Source organism: Kogia breviceps, chromosome 10 (assembly GCF_026419965.1).
Source record: "Kogia breviceps isolate mKogBre1 chromosome 10, mKogBre1 haplotype 1, whole genome shotgun sequence".
In the NCBI taxonomy this organism is placed as follows: domain Eukaryota; kingdom Metazoa; phylum Chordata; class Mammalia; order Artiodactyla; family Physeteridae; genus Kogia; species Kogia breviceps.
This window is the reverse complement of record NC_081319.1, coordinates 56340209-56358752: the sequence shown is the minus strand read 5'-3', so window position 1 is coordinate 56358752 and position 18544 is coordinate 56340209. Positions and strand designations below refer to the sequence as shown.

Genomic DNA, 18544 nt, shown 5'->3' with positions numbered 1-18544 from the left:
CGCTTTGCCCTCCGCACCCTGTTACTGTGCTCTTTTCCGCGGCTCCGAAGCTTCCCCCCTCCGCCACCCACAGTCTCCGCCCGCGAAGGAGCTTCTAGTGTGTGGAAACCTTTCCTCCTTCACAGCTCCCTCCCAGAGGTACAGGTCCCGTCCCTATTCTTTGTCTCTGTTTTTTGCTTTTTTCTTTTGCCCTACCCAGGTACGTGGGGAGTTTCTTGCCTTTGGGGAGGTCTGAGGTCTTCTGCCAGCGTTCGGTGGGTATTCTGTAGGAGAAGTTTCACGTGTAGATGTATTTCTGATGTATCTGTGAGGAGGAAGGAGATCTCCGCGTCTTACTCTTCCGCCATCTTGAAGCTCCTCCATGGATGTTATTTTAAATCTTCATATTTATTTACTATTATTTTACCCTTCATAAAAATGGTAATCTATCAATTATACATGAAACTGAATACTCAAACTAGAGGAGAAATATGCTAGCATGCATTTCCTTTCAGCAAGTTGCCTCCAATCATAAACAAGTTAGTTCTGTGTTTATGTCCCACTGCAAAAACGCTCGTGTATATTACAGATGTCAGGTATCATGTAAATCATTAGTTATCACTGCCGTACACACCAGTTTCCTACAAACTCTAATTCAATTTTCTTAAACTACTGTTTCTCGAAAAGTAGTTTAGAACAGTTTAGAATTTCCCTCTGCAGTGACCTCTGTTTAATTGAGTATATAATGTGCCTTCTCTTTTCATCGCAGTTAGGAAGCAAAAGAGGCCACTTTGCAAGCTAGATTTCTTCCTGTCCTTCTTGTAGAAGGTGATACAATGGGGGTATTTTCTCATTTGTTGGTCTTTTTTTTTTTTTTTTTTTTGCTCTAATTTGTTCTGGACTGACGATAAGGAATTGAAATTGGTTTTTGAGTGTGGTTTTTGGACTCATTATATGAGACTCATATTCTGCATCTGATCATTGAAAAAGTAAATATTGGGGGTGGGGGAAAGGCCCAGATCCGGAAATGTAGAAAAGAAAGTTGAGTTTCAAATGAAATTTCCCACTTGGTTCTCCCTAAGACCTGCCTATAGAGTTTCCAAGGAAGCTCTGCCGACAGCCAGATGAGGGCCTGCCCAAGGACCCAAATATGCACAATACCTTTCGTTATGACAGGACTCTCTAATTGTCATTTCAGCTTGCTCCAAATGACAGGAATAAAACAGAAAACAAGAGTTTGGTGTGGAATGAGTAGAGTTCATCATGGCTATTAAAAATTCTAATGACATGAAAGCCAATTATTGTGACTTCAGGTGTTTATTCTGAATACACTGAGATATGTGACAGCCGAGGTAAACATTTCAGCCCTGACAGTTGCATTAATTAATTACCGTTCAGGATTCTAAAGCTTGCTTATTAGATGTTTCAAGAGCCAAGCAGAATACTTATAAGATACATATTCTAGGCAAGTCCAGACAGGCAGACTAGGCACTTAAGAACATTTTTTCCATGTACTTCTTTGACATTTATTTCTTAGAGTAAACCTCTGATTTATAACTATTTTACCCCATACTCCATTTTCCCCTAGAGAGACTTATATAGAAAAAAATCTATAGCAACTTAAAAAGAAAAAGTAGTGTGTCTGAAGAGGGCAGTCTTTCCACAATTTCTCAGAATTGATTGCATTTAAATACACATCGCAGGGGGTAGTTAATTTCTTTTGTGATTTAATGCTTGTGAATGCTTTTACATGTGCTGGCCCTAAATCCCACTCTCTTAAAATTAGGCTCAATTTTCTACCTCACCCCCCTCCTCCTGTATATATTTTTTTAAGTTTCAAATAATGTAGATGGCAACAAAATTCTTCTAAATAGATGGCTGTATTTGGAAGAATTAACTTAATCCCCAATTTATGAGTATTTTCATAGGATACAGTTGCTTATTTCTACATAAAGTTTTAAACTTTATAGTTTATTCCTTATTTTAAGAATTGTGAAATCTTTAGTTTCCTGGAGAGAGAAAAACTAAAGTGTATTTTTCTACTTTTAGGCCCACAAGAAGGATCAGCCACATGATAATTTTCAGGAAGAGTCATAAAAGCGTTCTCTCTGACATATTCCATTCAGTCACAGAGCAAAGACTTCAAACGTTTTCCACTTGTAAACACACTCATCCTGGAAAGAGCGCAGGCCAAGGGTGCTTGGTACATGGACATTAGCACCAAGGATAAACCTGATCCGCTGTGACAGCTGTGGCCATTCTCTCCCCACAACCCACAGCCACACACACGGTCAGATCAGAGCCTTGTCACAAGTGTCCGTGTCTGGGAGGCCCATTGCAGCTGTGGCATCTGGTGTTATTTTTACAGAGAATGTGGTCCTCCTACTCTGTTTCATAATGAAAATAAAGGGACGGGAGGCAATCCCTGGATAAAGATGGACATGTTCTTATGGGGGAAAACTTCTGAGAGTTACATGTCTCTGTGTGATGAAGAGACAGAAAGGGGTTCTCCAATTTGATGGGGTGGGGGGTGGTGATTAAACCACTCCTAAAATTCAGGAACTGCCAACTCTCTTCTCAGGATTTGAAAAGTTCAAGCTTTGAAAGGCCTTGTGGATTATAGGGCCTTGGTGGTATCTAAGCTCAGGATAGTCTGACTTTCCTGAAGATTCTCATGGCTTTGAGGAAGAAACGATTAGGTTGGAATCTCAGTTAGAGGCAGCCTCATTCTGGGAAACTGGCTTCTAGCCAGCCTGTGGCCAGACCCTTCTCACTCAACATTGTCCACCGTGTGGTATCATTAATATGAAAGTGCACTGAAAATATATTAAGTAATGTATAAATATTGATAGATTTATATTGTTACCGAACATTTGATTTTAGTTCAACTCCCCCAATATATAGATTAGCAGAAATGACTTGGTAAATGCCACAGAATTAGTATCAGATTCAGGAGATAAAATACCTGCTTCCCATTTTTTTTTCCACAGACCTTATGTGACAGGCAGCTTCCAAGAGACCTCCTCCAGTGATTCACTCTCCTGGAATTCACATACTGTCCCCTCTCACATTGTACCAGGATTGGCCTGTTTGGTCAACAGTCACCAATAATCATAGGACAATACTGAGGAATTTAAAGGTTTCTTCTGTTTAAAAGAACTCTGACCATACTTGACACTACTATGTGTGTCTTATAAGTTTCTAACACACTTTGCCAGAAAATCTTCAGTTTGTGAATTTGACCAATGAAATCAACTTTGAGTTTTAAGTTCTAGATCTGTTAGTTCCTTGACATTGTCTAGGGGTAATGATCAAATCCAAAACTTCCTAATATGATGGTTTTCATCCTACAAGTTCCAGAAGTAGCAATCACTCCTCAGGTGGGGGTGGGGGAAGGTGGAGGACAGAAGAATGTGGCAAGGCATCAATCGAACAATTTTCACAAAATAAACACAAAAACCAAACACTTTTTTTAAAAACTGAGGTATAGTTGATTTACAATATTATATTAGTTTCAATTAGTTTCAGGTGTACAACATTGTGATTCAACATTTTTATAGCTTATACTCCATTTATAGTTATTATAAAATATTGGCTATATTCTCTGTGCTGTACATAATATCATGGTATCTTAATTATTTTATACGTAGTAGTTTGTACCGCTTAATTCTCTATCCCTATTGTGCCCCTTTCCCCTTCCCTTTCCCAACTGGTAACTACTAGTTTTGATATCTGTGAGTCTATTTCTGTTTTTTTTGTGTTTTTTTTTTAACATCTTTATTTGAGTATAACTGTTTTACGATAGTGTGTTAGTTTCTCCTTTACAACAAAGTGAATCAGTTATACATATACATATATTCCCATATCTCTTCCCTCTTGCATCACCCTCCCTCCCACCTCCCTATCCCACCCCTCTAGGTGGTCACAAAGCACAGAGGTAAACTCCCTGTGCTATGCGGCAGCTTCCCACTAGCTATCTAATTTACATTTAGTAGTGTGTATATGTCCCTGCCACTCTCTCACATCGTCACCGCTTACCCTTCCCCCTCCCCATATCCTCAAGTCCATGCTCTAGTAGGTCTGTGTTTAATTCCCATCCTACCACTAATCTCTTCATGACATTTTTTTTTCTTAGATTCCATATATATGTGTTAGCATATGGTATTTGTTTTTCTCCTTCTGACTTACTTCACTCTGTGTGACAGACTCCAGGTCTACCCACCTCATTACAAATAACTCAGTTTCATTTCTTTTTATGGCTGAGTAATATTCCATTGTATATATGTGCCACATCTTCTTTATCCATTCATCTGTTGATGGACATTTAGGTTGCTTCCATGTCCTGGCGATCGTAAATAGAGCTGCAATGAACATTTTGGTACATGACTCTTTTTGAATTATGGTTTTCTCAGGGTATATGCCCAGTAGTGGGATTGCGAGATCCTTTTTGACCCACCTCCTAGAGAAATGGAAATAAAAACAAGAATAAACAAATGGATCTAATGAAACTTAAAAGCTTTTGCACAGCAAAGGATATCTATTTCTGTTTTATGATATTCGTTCATTTGTTTTATTTTTTAGATTCCACAGATAACATACAGTATTTGTCTTTCTCTGTCTGACTTATTTCACTAAGCATAATACCCTTTAGGTCTATCAGTGTTGTTGCAAATGGCAAAAGTTCATTCTTTTTTATGGCTGAGTAGTATTCCATTGTATCTATCTATCTATCATCTATCTATCATCTATCTATCTAACATCTTCTTTATCCATTCATCTGTTGATAGACACTTAGGTTGATTCCATATCTTGGCTATTGTAAATGATGCTGCTGTGAACATTGGGGTGCATGTATCTTTTAGAATTAGAGTTTTCATTTTCTTTGGATATATACCCAGGAGTGGAGTTACTGAATCATATGGTAGCTCTATTTTACTCCTTAAAGGAAACTCCATCCTGTTCTCCACAGTGGCTGCACTAATTTACATTTGCACCAGCAGAGTACAAAGGACCCGTTTTCTCCACATCCTCACCAACATTTGTTATTTGTGTTCTTTTTGATGATAGCCATTCTGACAGGTATGAGGTGATATCTCATTGTGGTTTTCATTTGGATTTCTCTGATGATTATCTATGTTGAGCATCTTTTCATGTGTCTGTTGGCCATCTGTATGTCTTCTTTGGAGAAATGTCTATTTGGGTCTTCTATTGGGATATTTGTTTTTTCTATGTTGAGTTGTATGAGCTGTTTATATATTTTGCATATTAACCCTTTACTGGTCATATCATTTGCAAATATTTTCTCCCATTCAGTAGATTATCTTTTCATTTTGTCAATGACTTCCTTTGCTGTGCAAAAGCTTTTAAGTTTAATCATGTCTCATTTGCTTATTTTTGCTTTTATTTCCTTTGCTTCAGGAGATGGATCCAAGAAAATATTGCTGCAATTTATGTCAAAGAGTGTTCTGCCTATGTTTTCCTCTAGGAGTTTTATGGTATCTGGTCTTACATTTAGGTCTTTAATCCATTTTGAGTTTATTTTTGTGTATGGTGTTAGGAAGTGTTCTAATTTCATTCTTTTACACGTGGCTGTCCAGTTTTCCCAGCACCACTTATTGAAGAGACTATCTTTTCTCCATTGTATATTCTTTCCTCCTTTGTCATAGATTAATTGACGTTAAATGTGTGGGTTTATTTCTGGGCTCTCTATTCTGTTCCATCAATCTATGTGTCTGTTTTTGTGCCAGTACTGTATTGTTCTGATTACTGTAGCTTTGTAGTATAGTCTGAAGTCAGGGAGGATGTCTGGTAGGTTGGTTATGTTTCTCAACCTTGGAGATATGGCCTTTTGTAGGTGATGTCCTATGCTTCCCAGAAGTGCACTCACCTCTGGACACTAGAGCTATATGCCCAGCCCCGCTATGTGGGCTGCATTGGTCCTTTTGTTATGGTGGGCTGAGTACTCTGGGACGTCTGATAGGGATTGCTGGCCTCAAGGTCAGTTGGTGGCCAGATCCTGCCTTGTCCATAACATGCTGGCCACTGGATGGCTGGGCCAGGTCATGAGGCAGCTTGCTGCAGATCTCCAGGTGGCCCTGGGGTTAGTGCTGGCTCACTGGTGAGCATAGTCAGAGTCTAGGGGATCCTGGGGCTGGTGCCTGCAGCCAGGTTCTGGGGCTAGTGCTGGCCCAGTGGCAGGCAGAGTGGGGTCCTGTGGTCTGGCTGCAGGGCCAGGGGTCCCAGAGCTGATGTGGACTCACCGGTGGGCATGGCTGGTTTCTGATGTGGCTGGCTGTAAGGTTCATGGAATCCTGAAGCTTGTGTTGGCCTGCTGTTGGGTGGGCTGGATCCTGCCATGACAGCCTGCAGGGCTGTAGTTGTCCTTGTGTCATCCTGTTGGTGGTTGAGGCTTTGTCTCAAGCAGACTTGCTGGTGAGTGGAGCTAGCCCTGGGATCTCTGGCAGCAGGTCTCTGGGGGTCGCAGGTCTAGTGCTTGTTCACTGTTGCGTGGGGCTGGGTCCTGAGTCTTCTGGTGGGCTGGGCCATGTTCAGGGGTGGCTGTAGGCTTCAGGGGTCTTACGGCAATCTGTCTGCTGGTGGGCGTGGCTGTGTCCCCCCACAAGTTAGTTGCTTGACCTGAGGTGTCCCAGACTTGGTGCTTATGGGCTGGTGGGTGGGAGTGGAGCTGGGTGGGAGGATTCCACAATGGTGCTTGCCAGCACAATTAGAATGAGACTCCAAACATGGCTGACACCAGTGTCTCTGTCCCCAGGGGAGCTCCACTTGCCTCCTGCCTCTCTGGAAAACTCTCCAAGATCAGCAGGCAGGTCTGACCCTGGCTCTTTTCAAATTACTGTTTCTGCCCTCAGTCCCAGCGTGTGTGAGATTTTGTGTGAATCCTTTAAGAGTAGAGTCTTTATTTCACCAAGTCCTGTGAGACTCCTCAAAGTGAGTCTCACTGGCCTTCATAGCCAAACGTTCTGGGGGCTCATCTTCCCAGTGAGCACCCCCAGCCTGGAGAGCCCTATATGAGGCTCAGACCCCTTGTTCCTTGGAGAGAAACTCTACAACTGTAATTATCCTCCCATTTGTGGGTCTTGGCTATAGTTTATGTCTTTAGTTGTCCAAGATATTTTCTGGTAGGTTCCAATCTTTTTCATTGACAGTTGTTCTATAAATAGTTGTAATTTTGATGTGCCCATGAGAGGAGGTGAGCTCAGGATCTTTCTATGCTACCATCTTGAGAACCAAAACCAAACACTTCTAAAATTTTCTATCTTTGAGGCTATCCTATGTATAAAAGTCAAGAAATCGCTTGAAGCATTCATTGACGCTCCACGTTCCAAGTCAGTTCTCTGCGGAGGTAGAATTAAATTGTTCACTCAGGCTGATACACACTGCAGATTAGGTAACTCATTATTTCCTCAGATATGTTCTATGGAAGACTAGATCTCTGAATTATTAATAGTTATTCAATAAGAAGACAAGTTGAGAGATGTAAGCTGTTATATATAGAATGGATAAACAATAAGGTCCTACTGTATAGCATAGAGAACTACATTCAATATCCTATGATAAACCATAATAATGGGAAAGAATATTTAAAAAAGAATATATATGTATAGTTGAATCACTTTGCTATATGGCAGAAATGAACACAACATTGTAAATCAACTATACTTCAATTAAAAAAATAAGACAAGTTGACAGAGAGAGAAGAGAGGCGAAGAGGGGAAGGCAAGGGAGGAGTGCAGGAAAGAAATCATTAAGTAAGTAAATACGTTCTTTGGACAAATAATTTTTGGGAAATTGAGTTGAACAAATGGATCCATGGATAAGTCTTTGGAGCAGAAATTCTTAATGCCTTTTATATGTCAGAATGTGCAGTGATTCTTTAAGAGAGAGGTTGGATCAATGGCCTCTGTGTTTACTTTCCTGCTTTCCCAGTACTTCAGCATTCCTGTGAGTGGCAGGAAAAATATACAAACCCCAACCTATGGACCAAGTCTGACCCAAGCCATTTTTTGCAAATAAAGTTTTATTGGAGCCCAGTTACACCTGTTTGTATTGTCCATGGCTGCTGTCATGGTCCACAGCAGAAGTGAGTGGTTTTGAAAGAGACTATATGGCCCACAAAGCCTATAATATTTACTGTATGACCAATTATAGAAAAATTGTGCTGACCCCTGGGTTGGATCAATTGGGAAATATAGTATTTCCCCAAACTGACGAAAGAACCATTTTTTTTTAACAGGTCACTTTGCAGGTCCAGTTTCTGCATAGCACACATTCTGGGGAACACAGAGTCTGTGCATGCCTTTTCTCCCCTTAGTACCTTGAAAGCAGAACTCCATACACTGCCCTATTAGGCAGCTGCTAGGGGAGGGTTTCTGTGTCTCTGAGATGTGGGGTGGCAGACGAGCCCAGCAGCTCAAGTGAATCCATTCTTTTTGGTAAGATACAGCAAGATCAAGTTGAGTTACAGAGAAAGCTGCTTGATAACAGGAAGCTTATCATTTATTTACTGAGCATCCTGTTTGCTGTTTTTAGTCTTGCGCAGGAAGGGAGCTGGAGATTACCTTGTGTTTGTGTCTTCAGGGACTTACAGTTCTCTCTCCTTGAAGAAAGTGACTGCAAGACATGTTAAATCATGATGTGAAAATTCAGGGACTTAGCTTTTTAAAAAGACCTAAAGGGGGAAAAAAATCCTGAAACTTCTTTTTTCTACCAGTCACAAGAATAGTGTTTTCATCCCCCTTAGATATGATTCATAGGGTATTAAATCCTTTCTACAGACTTTTACTTATAAGAGGTTAATAGTTTTTCTGCTAATAAGGTGAATTAGTTATCTATTGCTGTGTAACAAATTACCCCCAAATTTAGCAGTTGAATAACAAACATGGATTACCTTGTTCAGTTTCTGAGGGTAGGGGGTATGTGATCTGACTGGCTGGGTGGCTCTGTGTCATAGTCTCTCTTAAAGTTACAGTCAAGCCTTTAGCCAGGGCTGAAGACTTGACTGGGGCTGCAGGGTCAACCTTCAAGTTCACCCACATGGCTGTTTGCAGGCGGTTTCAACTTCTCACCGGCGGGATTCTCCGTAGGGTGGTTCGTGATACAGCCCCTCCCATAGGAAGTGATCCCAGAGAGAGGGAGCAGCCCAAGTTAGAACCTAACCTAGTGAGTGAGTATCCTTATCTCTATCAGTTTCTGCAGGTTAAGCATACCAGCCCTGATACAGTGTGGAGGGGGCTATAAAATGGTGTGAATACCAGGACCCAGGGAGTCATTAGAGGCCATCTTGGAGCCTGGGGAACCACAGTCTGGTCATTTAAAGCAGCATCTGTTGGTGAGAAAACCTCTTCTGTCCTCACTTCTTATCTGGGACACTCAAAACCCAAGGCAAGGGAATTGCCCTTGCGAGACCATTGTAGCCTGCAGAGTGCCTTTTTGTAACTGAGAATTAGGCACCCTGCCTAAGATATTTTACTTCCACTTGTTGGAATACTGTTGTAAATTTGTGACAGTAAGTTACTTTATCATTTCTGCTGGAAAAGTGTCGTAATAGACCAACGTATGATTTTTGTGTGTTGCGAATGGCTCCCCCATGCAGGGCACAGACGCACGAGGGAAGGAGCAACACTCCTTCCTGTAGTAGAGTTTTGGATTTGTTACTGTCCTTCACTCTTTGAGGATAAGAACTGAGTCTCTCCATTCATTCATAATTTCAGCTCATATTGACTGAGACACTGCCGTATGCATGATAGTAAAAGTAACGATTAACAAAGGAAAGTGGGGAAAAGACAAGAACCCTGCTTTCTTGGTTCTAACATTCTAGTGAGGGACATGAACAATGTAGAACCAAACAAGTACACGAACAGGTAATTTCAAATAGTGATCAGAGCTATAAAGAAATTGCATAGGGTAATGGGATGAAGAGTGACAGCAGATGGGCTTGCACCTGGTTCCTTGGGGCAGGACTGGAGGAGGAAGAGGAAAAACATCATTGGGGAGAATCTCATCCATCTTTGTAAGCCCTGTTGCTAATAGAGTGCTTTGCACATACTAAGCATGCAAAAAACTGCTTGTCAAGTTAAAGTGCTTGTCAAGTTAAAGTGCATTGGTGGGAGGTGGGGGTGGGGAGGACTAATAAACAAAAACCCTGGGAACATCATTTTGATTTCAGTAAATCCACATGGTATTTTAACTCTTAGAGGAAGATGGAGTCTGTGTTATTTTACATCTAAGTTCTCCTTAACCCAGACTCAGCTATTTCTCTTCCATTACTGAAAAATAAATAGAACCAAGAGGCAAAGCCTATTGAATATAGTTACTAAATCCATCTTTAGTACTTGACTGTATCGAGATTTTCTCTCTTTCATTGTTTGCACTGAGGCTAGCTTAGATTTATTTTATTTTGCATTTTGTCATGGAATGAGGACCCAAAGAGTAACTCATCCAATTTCAGATTTCACAGCTTCAGAGGGAGGCGTTTGGAGGTTTTGGGGGTGGCCAAGGAGGGCAGTGACATGACTGAAAGCCTGGAAACTAGGGCACACAGGGAAATGTTAAAGAAAATGGATTGATTTAATGGAGAAAAGAATTCCAGAGGATGGTTAGCACTGAGAAGAAACGGAGAATATGGGAGCTGCTTGTCGTATACCTTAATGATCTGAGCTTTTATTGAAACTGGAAAGATTTAGGTCAACTTTTAGGTAGCATCCCTTACCCAACTCTTAGGATTCTCTGTAGCATTAGGAATGTGCTAGTGCTCTTTGACTGAGCTAGTTAGGTCCAGAGTTCTGGCATTCCATAAGTGGCTCAATAATTCCTTATTAAAATGAGGGTAATAAGTTTGTGATTGCATTTATAAAGGACAGAGAGTTTAGAGACTGTTTCTTATCTATCTCACAGACACTAACTGTATAGAAGTTTAGTAAATGCCGAATCAGTGTAGCAACACATATTAGAGAGTATGTTCTAGAACACCACCACTACAACGAGGAAACTGTGTGGCCCTTTCAATAGCAAAATTGTTAAAGAGACTTCAGAACTTCACCCCATGCTCTTTTCTTTTTTTAATCAATTTTCTTTTCTTAGTTTGTCTGGTCTGCGTCCTTACTTGTGATTTTTTTGGTAGCTGCTTATTAAGGTGTGTGTGGGTAGAGCCTTTGCCACTTGTACTTGTAAAGTACAAGTGCTCCAGAAGAAAGGTTTTTGAGTCAGCTCTCTACACCTTGCTTATTAAAAATGTTGCTGCTGTCTAGGTTATTTGCTTTTTTGGTCTTGTTCCTTGCATGAATCATCTCATTAGAGTTGGAAACATGATTTTTCCATCTGAAATGAAAATCCCAGAAGTCATGTCTATCATCCAGAGTTCAGACTGTCTGAGTAACCCATGTGGATTCCTGGATCCTATCTGTCAATGACTTTTTTGTGCTATGATATTAAATTCATATGTCCAATTGGCATCTTCCAACACCGTTTATTGGTTTTTCATTTTTCGTGCTTTAATTAGGCTTAAGGCTTAATGCAGGAAAAACTCCAGCTATTGAAAAATGTCCATGTTCCCCAAGCTCCTTGTCTTATGGTGATGGGCGATTAGATTTGGAGGACAGTTGTAGGATGGAGAACAGCAGCTGCCTGGCTGGCTGGCCGTCTTGCTGCAACATCTGGCAGCTTTCCTCAACTGTGAGCTGCCCTTGAATTTGGTCTGTCTTCCAGGTTTCTGAATAGCACTCCTTTTCCTTGGTTTGACAAAACAGTCTGTTAAAAAGGAAGCCTCTTAGTGACATTGTCTGCATGCTTTTGTCACTAAAATATTCTACATTCTTCTCCTCCTGAACTCCTTTCTCCATGATATAAGTAAACTACATTCCCACAAGCCTCACCAGCCTGGAGACGGGAGAGACAGAAGATGCAAAGTAGGGTAAATGTTTGAGTCTCAATATCTTTTTGACTTCTAGCTTCTGCCTGCTTTGATGGGTCATCTAGTTTTTTCAAAGTCTGCCCCACAGTACTCATTCAGGAGACTTTTTATGTGGATTAACATGCACCCAAGACTCTCAAGTTCAAAGTGGTGTCTGCCATTTTCCTTATTTCTTGCCCTCATTACTTGAGCAGTATTTTCTTTGAAGCCATATTTAAGAAAACTCCCTATCCTAATATCTAGAAGTCTGGGCCAATGGTGCTACACTTTTAGGAAATCAAGTAGCACTGAGACTGTCAAATCCTGCCAATTTTCATGGATACTTTCCCTCAGAAATGTCACTTCCATCACCAGTGTCTCCATACTTGCCAAAGTTGGATCGGGTTAAGTTTAATGAACCTTTTAATTAATTGACATGATTTTTACTGAGCACTTACTGTATTCCAGGCACAGGCATGCCTGATTACACGAGTAAATAACATCCAATCCCAACTTGCTATCCCTCATCCCTATAACCTTGTGGGATGTACAGTCTACAAGAGAAAGCTGCATTTAGAAGGCAATTACAAGATAGAGTGAGCAGAGTTTTGATAAGGGGTAGGTACGGATGTGTTGGAAACACATCAGAAGGGCAGAGCCTATTCTTGGTATTTAGAGAAGGTTTTCCAAAGGTAGGGAGTGTGGGGTGTGGGTGGATATCCAAACTGAAACCCTTACCCACCCATTTAATTAAGTTTGGTGGTTCAAAGTTTAATTCATATCTGTAGATTAAAAATGAGATTCTTTCTCCCCAAGCGTCTTCCCACAGTTTCCAGAAATATTTCTCTAGAGTCTGAGAGTTCATTTTATCTGTTTAGAGAAAACTGCTCAATAATATCCTCGGGTCTTCTTGCCTCTGCTCTTCATAGCTCTTGTCTTTCAATGGACAACTGTAGCAGGAGAAGGTTGTGCTAGGATTATTCTGGCCTTTTTCTTTGCTTTTAAGATCTAATGTGAATCAATTGAAGAGCCCCTTAAAAATGCAAATTGCTGGATCCCACTCTCAGAGATTTGTGAATTCCTGGGGTCAGAGAATTCATGCAAGCCTCTTTATTCTGATGTGGGTTTGTCCCTTTGATTAACTACTGGTTGCCCAGGGCTCTAGCAGGAGGAGAGTGAGGGTATGAACAATTAGTTATCTGGTTTGTCGGGTAAGTTTATTTTTGTTTAAGCTGAAATCCAAACCACACATTATGGCTAGTTTATTAAAAACACATGAAGGAAACCCAACCAGATTTCATGTTTTATGCTATGAGACTAGTTTTCAAATACAGCCACATCCATCAGAAGCTATGGTATGATTATGAATGTTGTTATGCCTTTAAAATTTGTACTTAATGTTGCCCAGTTGCTTTGTTGTCTCTCTTGCCTTTTACATTTATCCTGAGCACTGGGAAGGATACGAAGCATGTGAATCACAAGACTGTAATTGCCATTATAAAGTGAATCATATTTGTGTCAGTGCTGATGTGCAGTGTGACCTTTAGGAAAAAGTGAAGGGTGGGCATGGAAGAATTGTGATACTTATCCAGAGGAGATAGAGGTCCATTTCAGAGGGAGTTATTATTGCATTCAAATCCACAAGTGCCCATCTTCTGCTCTTCCCACTTCAAGGTTCCTTAAGAATTTGAGTCACGTGCTGCATGTCACACATCTCACTTTTCTTTAAAATGTGTTTTGAATGTCAGTGCTCATATCTTGACTTTGATTACCAGAATTTAAATTTTATTTATAAAATCCAAAGCTTTGAAGAAGATAAGAGACAGGTGTTGGCAAGGGTGTGGAGAAAAGTGAACCCTCCTACACTGTTGGTGGGAAGGTAAATTGGTATAGTCACTATGGAGAACAGTATGTAGGTTCTTTAAAGGGTTAAAAGTAGAACTACCGTATGATCCAGCAATCCCACCTCTGGGTGTATACCCAAAGAAAGTGAAACAGGATTTTGAATAGATATCTGCACTCTCATGCTTATGGCATGTTTATTCACAAGAGCTAAGATATGGAAACAACCTAAGTGTTCATCAACACTTAGGATATAGAAGATGTGGTGCATACATATACACAATGGAATATTATTCAGCCACAAGAAAGATGGAAATCCTGCCATTTGTGACAACATGGTTGGACTTGGAGGGCATTGTGCTAAATGAGTAAGTCAGACAGAGAAAGACAAATACTGTCTGATACCACTTATACATGGAATCTAAAAAAGCCAAGATTGTAAAAACAGAGAGTAGAATGGTGGTTACCAAGAGCTGTTGGGGAAGGTGTTGTTTAAGGGTACAAACTTGCAACTAGCAGATAAGTCCTAAAGATCTAATGCACAGCATAGAGATTATAGTCAACAACACTCAAAGTTGCTGATAGACTAGGTCTTGATTGTTCTCACCATAAAAAAGAAATGATAATTATGTGACCTGACAGAAGTGTTACACTAGAGTGGGCATCATATTGTAGTATATAAATGTATTAAATCAACATGTTGTACACCTTAAACTTATACAATGTTATGTGTCAATTATATCTCAATTTTAAAAAAGCCCAAATCTTAATTCTTCTGATAATAAATATAAAATTTATTGTTATAATTTTGGAAACCCGTACTGTGACTTTAAATAATGATGAATTATGTTCTCAAGACATAATGCCTCCAAAATTAGTCTGATGGTGAATTCTAAAATCTTATGATTTAAAGAGACTTAAAGAGACTGCTGAAGCCCAAATTGTTGGGCTGGAAAACCAGCCAACAGCCTCTTCCTAAAAGTGTAGGGAAGATGGACTCTGTTAAAACATCCAGGCAAAGAGCTAGTCTAGATTATGAACCTTATCTAGTTAGCTGAGATTTAAGAAGAAGGTTCTTTTTAGTATTTTAAACACATAACATTGAAAGGAATCTAATCCTTCCGTGGAAAGTCAGCCTTGCCACTATAATTGGTTACCATTTATATACTCTAAAAGTGAATATATTAGAATCATTGAATTGAATGGATTTGGGGCTAGATGGGAAGGGAGCATGGGGACATTACTTCACAACAAGGAAAGTGAGCATTGGAGAATACACATGGTCCTTCAGTGATAAGATCATCCCTGTTGTTTCTCCCTGAGGAAAAATGATGAAGATTTTGGTTTAACTTCTAGCTCCTCCTTGAGGTTCTCCCTCCATCCAAGTTGAAAACAAGATGCTTCTCTCACACTTGCTCTTGGGTTCATTCCCATTAACCTCAGTGAGGCAGGAGAGAGTGGTCCCAGCCCTGCCCCCTTGGAGGGGCAGATGCAGAGGGAAGCTGATCAGAGCAGGCAGGACACAGCAGCAGCCAGCACACGAGGCTCTCTGTTGCAGAGATGCAGGGAAGCTGTTGGAATCAGCAAAGGCCAACTGGGAATCACACAAGAGTCCTGAAGAGCAAATAGAGTGCAGTGATGGGGGATGCAGGAATTGGCCATACTGTATTGACCTATTGATCATCTTCAAAGCATACCAATCGCTTTCACATCTTCATGCTTCTGTCTGTATGTTCTCTCTGCCTGAAGCATCCACAAGCTTCTGAAGAACTGAAATCTTGTAATTTGACTCAATTTGAATGAACAGCAGAGCATGGCATTACACCCTGCTAGTAGTAGAAAAACGCAATTAATGTCAATGACACAAGGAGGGTTTAGGCAAAAGTAGTAGCCAGAAGTCATGGTTCAGCTGCTTAACAAGATCATGGATAGCATCTCAGCCTTTTCCTCATGGTCACAAAATGGTTGCTTCAGCTCCCGTGTAGCATATGTGCATGTAGCGAGAAAGAAGAGTAATGGGGAATGTATAAGCCTTATCTTTTCCCTTTTATCAGGAAAGCAAAGGGTTTCTCAGAACTCCTGACCACTGCCCACCCACAGCAGAATTATGATCACATCTCATGGGCCAGCGCTGGTGGGAAGAAATACTCAGAAAGTGAGCATGTAGCTTTTCTAGCCTCCATGGTAGAAGTAGAAAAAGGAAATGGTGATGAGAATGGTTTGGGATGAGCTCATGTATGGTGAGCTTGTGGCATTTTACAAGCCCAGGTTGCTGGTAGCAATGGTGTGGTCCTCTTGTAAGGTGAAGGATCTTTTTATAACAAGAATAACTGGCACTCACATGACCTCATTTATTAACTTAGGTGTTTGTAAACCAGTTTTGTTTCAAACAGAAACGTAAAATAACATGTCTTATTTTCTGCTTGTTGAATGGACGCCTTATACTTGCATAGTTCTTTACTGTACAAAGTGCTTCACAGCTATTGTCATATGTGACCCTCACAGGAGTCCCGTGACATAAAAATGATCATTCCAGGTTCCATAGAAGAGAAAGTTGAGACAGAGAGCATGTGGGTGACTCATACCACGTTAAAAAACTAGTACAAACTGAGATGTGGATCCAGTTGTCTTGACTTTAATGTCCATATGATTATACTTGTTGAGGAGACTATGTTTTAAAAGAAATGAATCAGAAAGACTCAGTTCAGATAGAGTCTAAGATGTGTTAAGTTTTGGAACTGTAGACACTGAATAAATCATTCATTTAGAGAAATGAAAAGTGTGTTCAGTCTGTGTAACAGCGTGACATCTGTTTTCTCTTTCCTTTTCTTAGAGAACCTCAGCCAGTAAGCCGTCCGGTGTTCCCACCTATAGCAGATGGTCCAGTTCGCAGCCACATCAGGTAAGATGCTCTTTTTAAGAACTTGACATGTTGGTTACCCGTGAGATATGCTCGAACTTACAGTTGTGTTGTCTCTGAGAAAATGTGGACAGTGTTGGGCTGCGTCTGGTCTCACCTTGACAGTGCCCCCTTGACAAAGGGCTGTGTGGTTCCTCATTGGTAACTTTTCTGGACTTCAAGTTTTGGGTCAGGACTCTCTGAGGGGAACAATGACAGGAAAATGCTGAAAAGCCCTCCTCAGTAGATAGCTGATGAAATCAATCTAGCAACTATTGGAAATGAAATGTGCCTTTTTTCTTCAACCCAAGATTATCCTTTCTGTCCCTTTTATTGCAGGAAGTGGGGGTATGCTCCGCATGTGTGTACATGTGCCTGGACACAGGGCTCTGAGTGTGTACCCTGATATATCAGAAGATGTGCTAATACTACAAAGAATCACTTTGCTGTTGTTGTATTTTTTGCCTAGTTCCTTAGGGTTATTACCAACCGCTCCCCAGGTCAAACAATACTGAGCATTATTTAACATCTTTTGGGGCAGTGAAGCCAGCAGATGCTGTCATGTCCCTGTGTGTAAACAAAGCAGCACCTTTTCTGTTGGTGACAGCCTGTGACCACATGGACTTCTTTTAGAAGCAGGTCATTGTAAGAACACTAGCCTTGGACTCGAAAAGCTGAGCAGGACTTGCGTTCAAATTACCTGCTAGTTATGAGACCAAGGAGAAATAACCTCCCGTTTGTCTTTTGCTTTATTGACCAGAATTCTGTCTTAGACTTTTCAGGTCACTTGGGCTGGCTGCAGTGATTATGCAAGGGGCCTGTTGTCAATGGCTTATAGTCCTAATGCCCCCATTTCACCAACTTTCTGTAGAAATTTAGCATTGGTGACCATTTACTCCAACATCTGAAAAATGGGAGGGCTCTTTTAGTGTTTTGCTTTTTATCTTTTGTTTTCCTTGCAATTACAGATTGACGTTTGTCCATAAAACAATGTTAAAATTAATAAAACTAAATTCTTCCATTATTGCCATATTTTATCACCATGCCTATTTTTATATTGAATTGGTTGGTAGAAAAAAAGTTGAGGTGATGGCTCCACCCTCATGGGCATCATGTGTGGCTGCAATAGTTTTTGGTCAATTTGGTGGATACGTTGATTCATGAATGTGAGCTGAGAAAAAAGGTGGCACAGAAAGAGGGGCTGAGGCGCCAACCAATGGAGTTGCTTTGAGTGCCCAGGTGTCCTTGACTTCCCACGTGCTGGGCACGACCTGAGCATGTGCACTTTAGGAATCGGTACTTGTGATTTTTGTGCTCACACTTCCCCGAGACTGAGCTGAGCAAGTCAGCACTCACATCTCTGCTCACCCTGAAGATGCAGAGATGTTCTAAATCTAATCTTCACAATCTAAGGAAAGTGGGACCCAGAGATTGATTACATTGTCCAAACTTATACAAATTTAGTTGGTCTAGGATTCTATGCTTTCTTCTCCAGAGCTCATTCAGTTTTACAAGTCAATACAATCCTTTTGGGAACCTCCCATTGAGATAACCTTACATTGTCCTTCTGTGATTCTGTGCTGGTTTTGCAAACTTTTCACCGGCTGTAACGAAATGAGAAAAGTAAAGACAGGGCAGTTGGGACAGTACTTAATTCTGGAAATATATCCTTTTAGTGTTCTGCTATTACAATGACCTTATTTCATAAAATCAGGGAATTGTTAGATGGTATTTGTGTAAGTTTTAATATCTTAGGGAAATTAAAGTGATGACCATCCTACATGCATTTCCCCATGTTTTTTCTTTGAATTCTTCCAGGTCTATGAAATCTGAGAGCAGATGAACAACTAAAAATGAGTTTCCTTTTACCCTCTTACATGTGGAAAGAAATCTGGTTGTGTGGGGAGACTTTCAAT

At 40.6% G+C, this 18544-nt stretch overlaps 1 protein-coding gene across 1 annotated transcript in view; it reads left to right on the top strand.

Annotated features, from left to right (window-relative positions):
• The window catches only part of RBMS3 (RNA binding motif single stranded interacting protein 3), a 1499266-nt gene that overhangs the window by 331664 nt on the left and 1149058 nt on the right, over nt 1-18544 (top strand). Inside the window, exon 4 of the mRNA XM_059077389.2 lies at nt 16563-16631. Coding sequence (XP_058933372.2) covers nt 16563-16631 — 69 coding nt within the window. The remainder of the gene's footprint in view (nt 1-16562; nt 16632-18544) is intronic.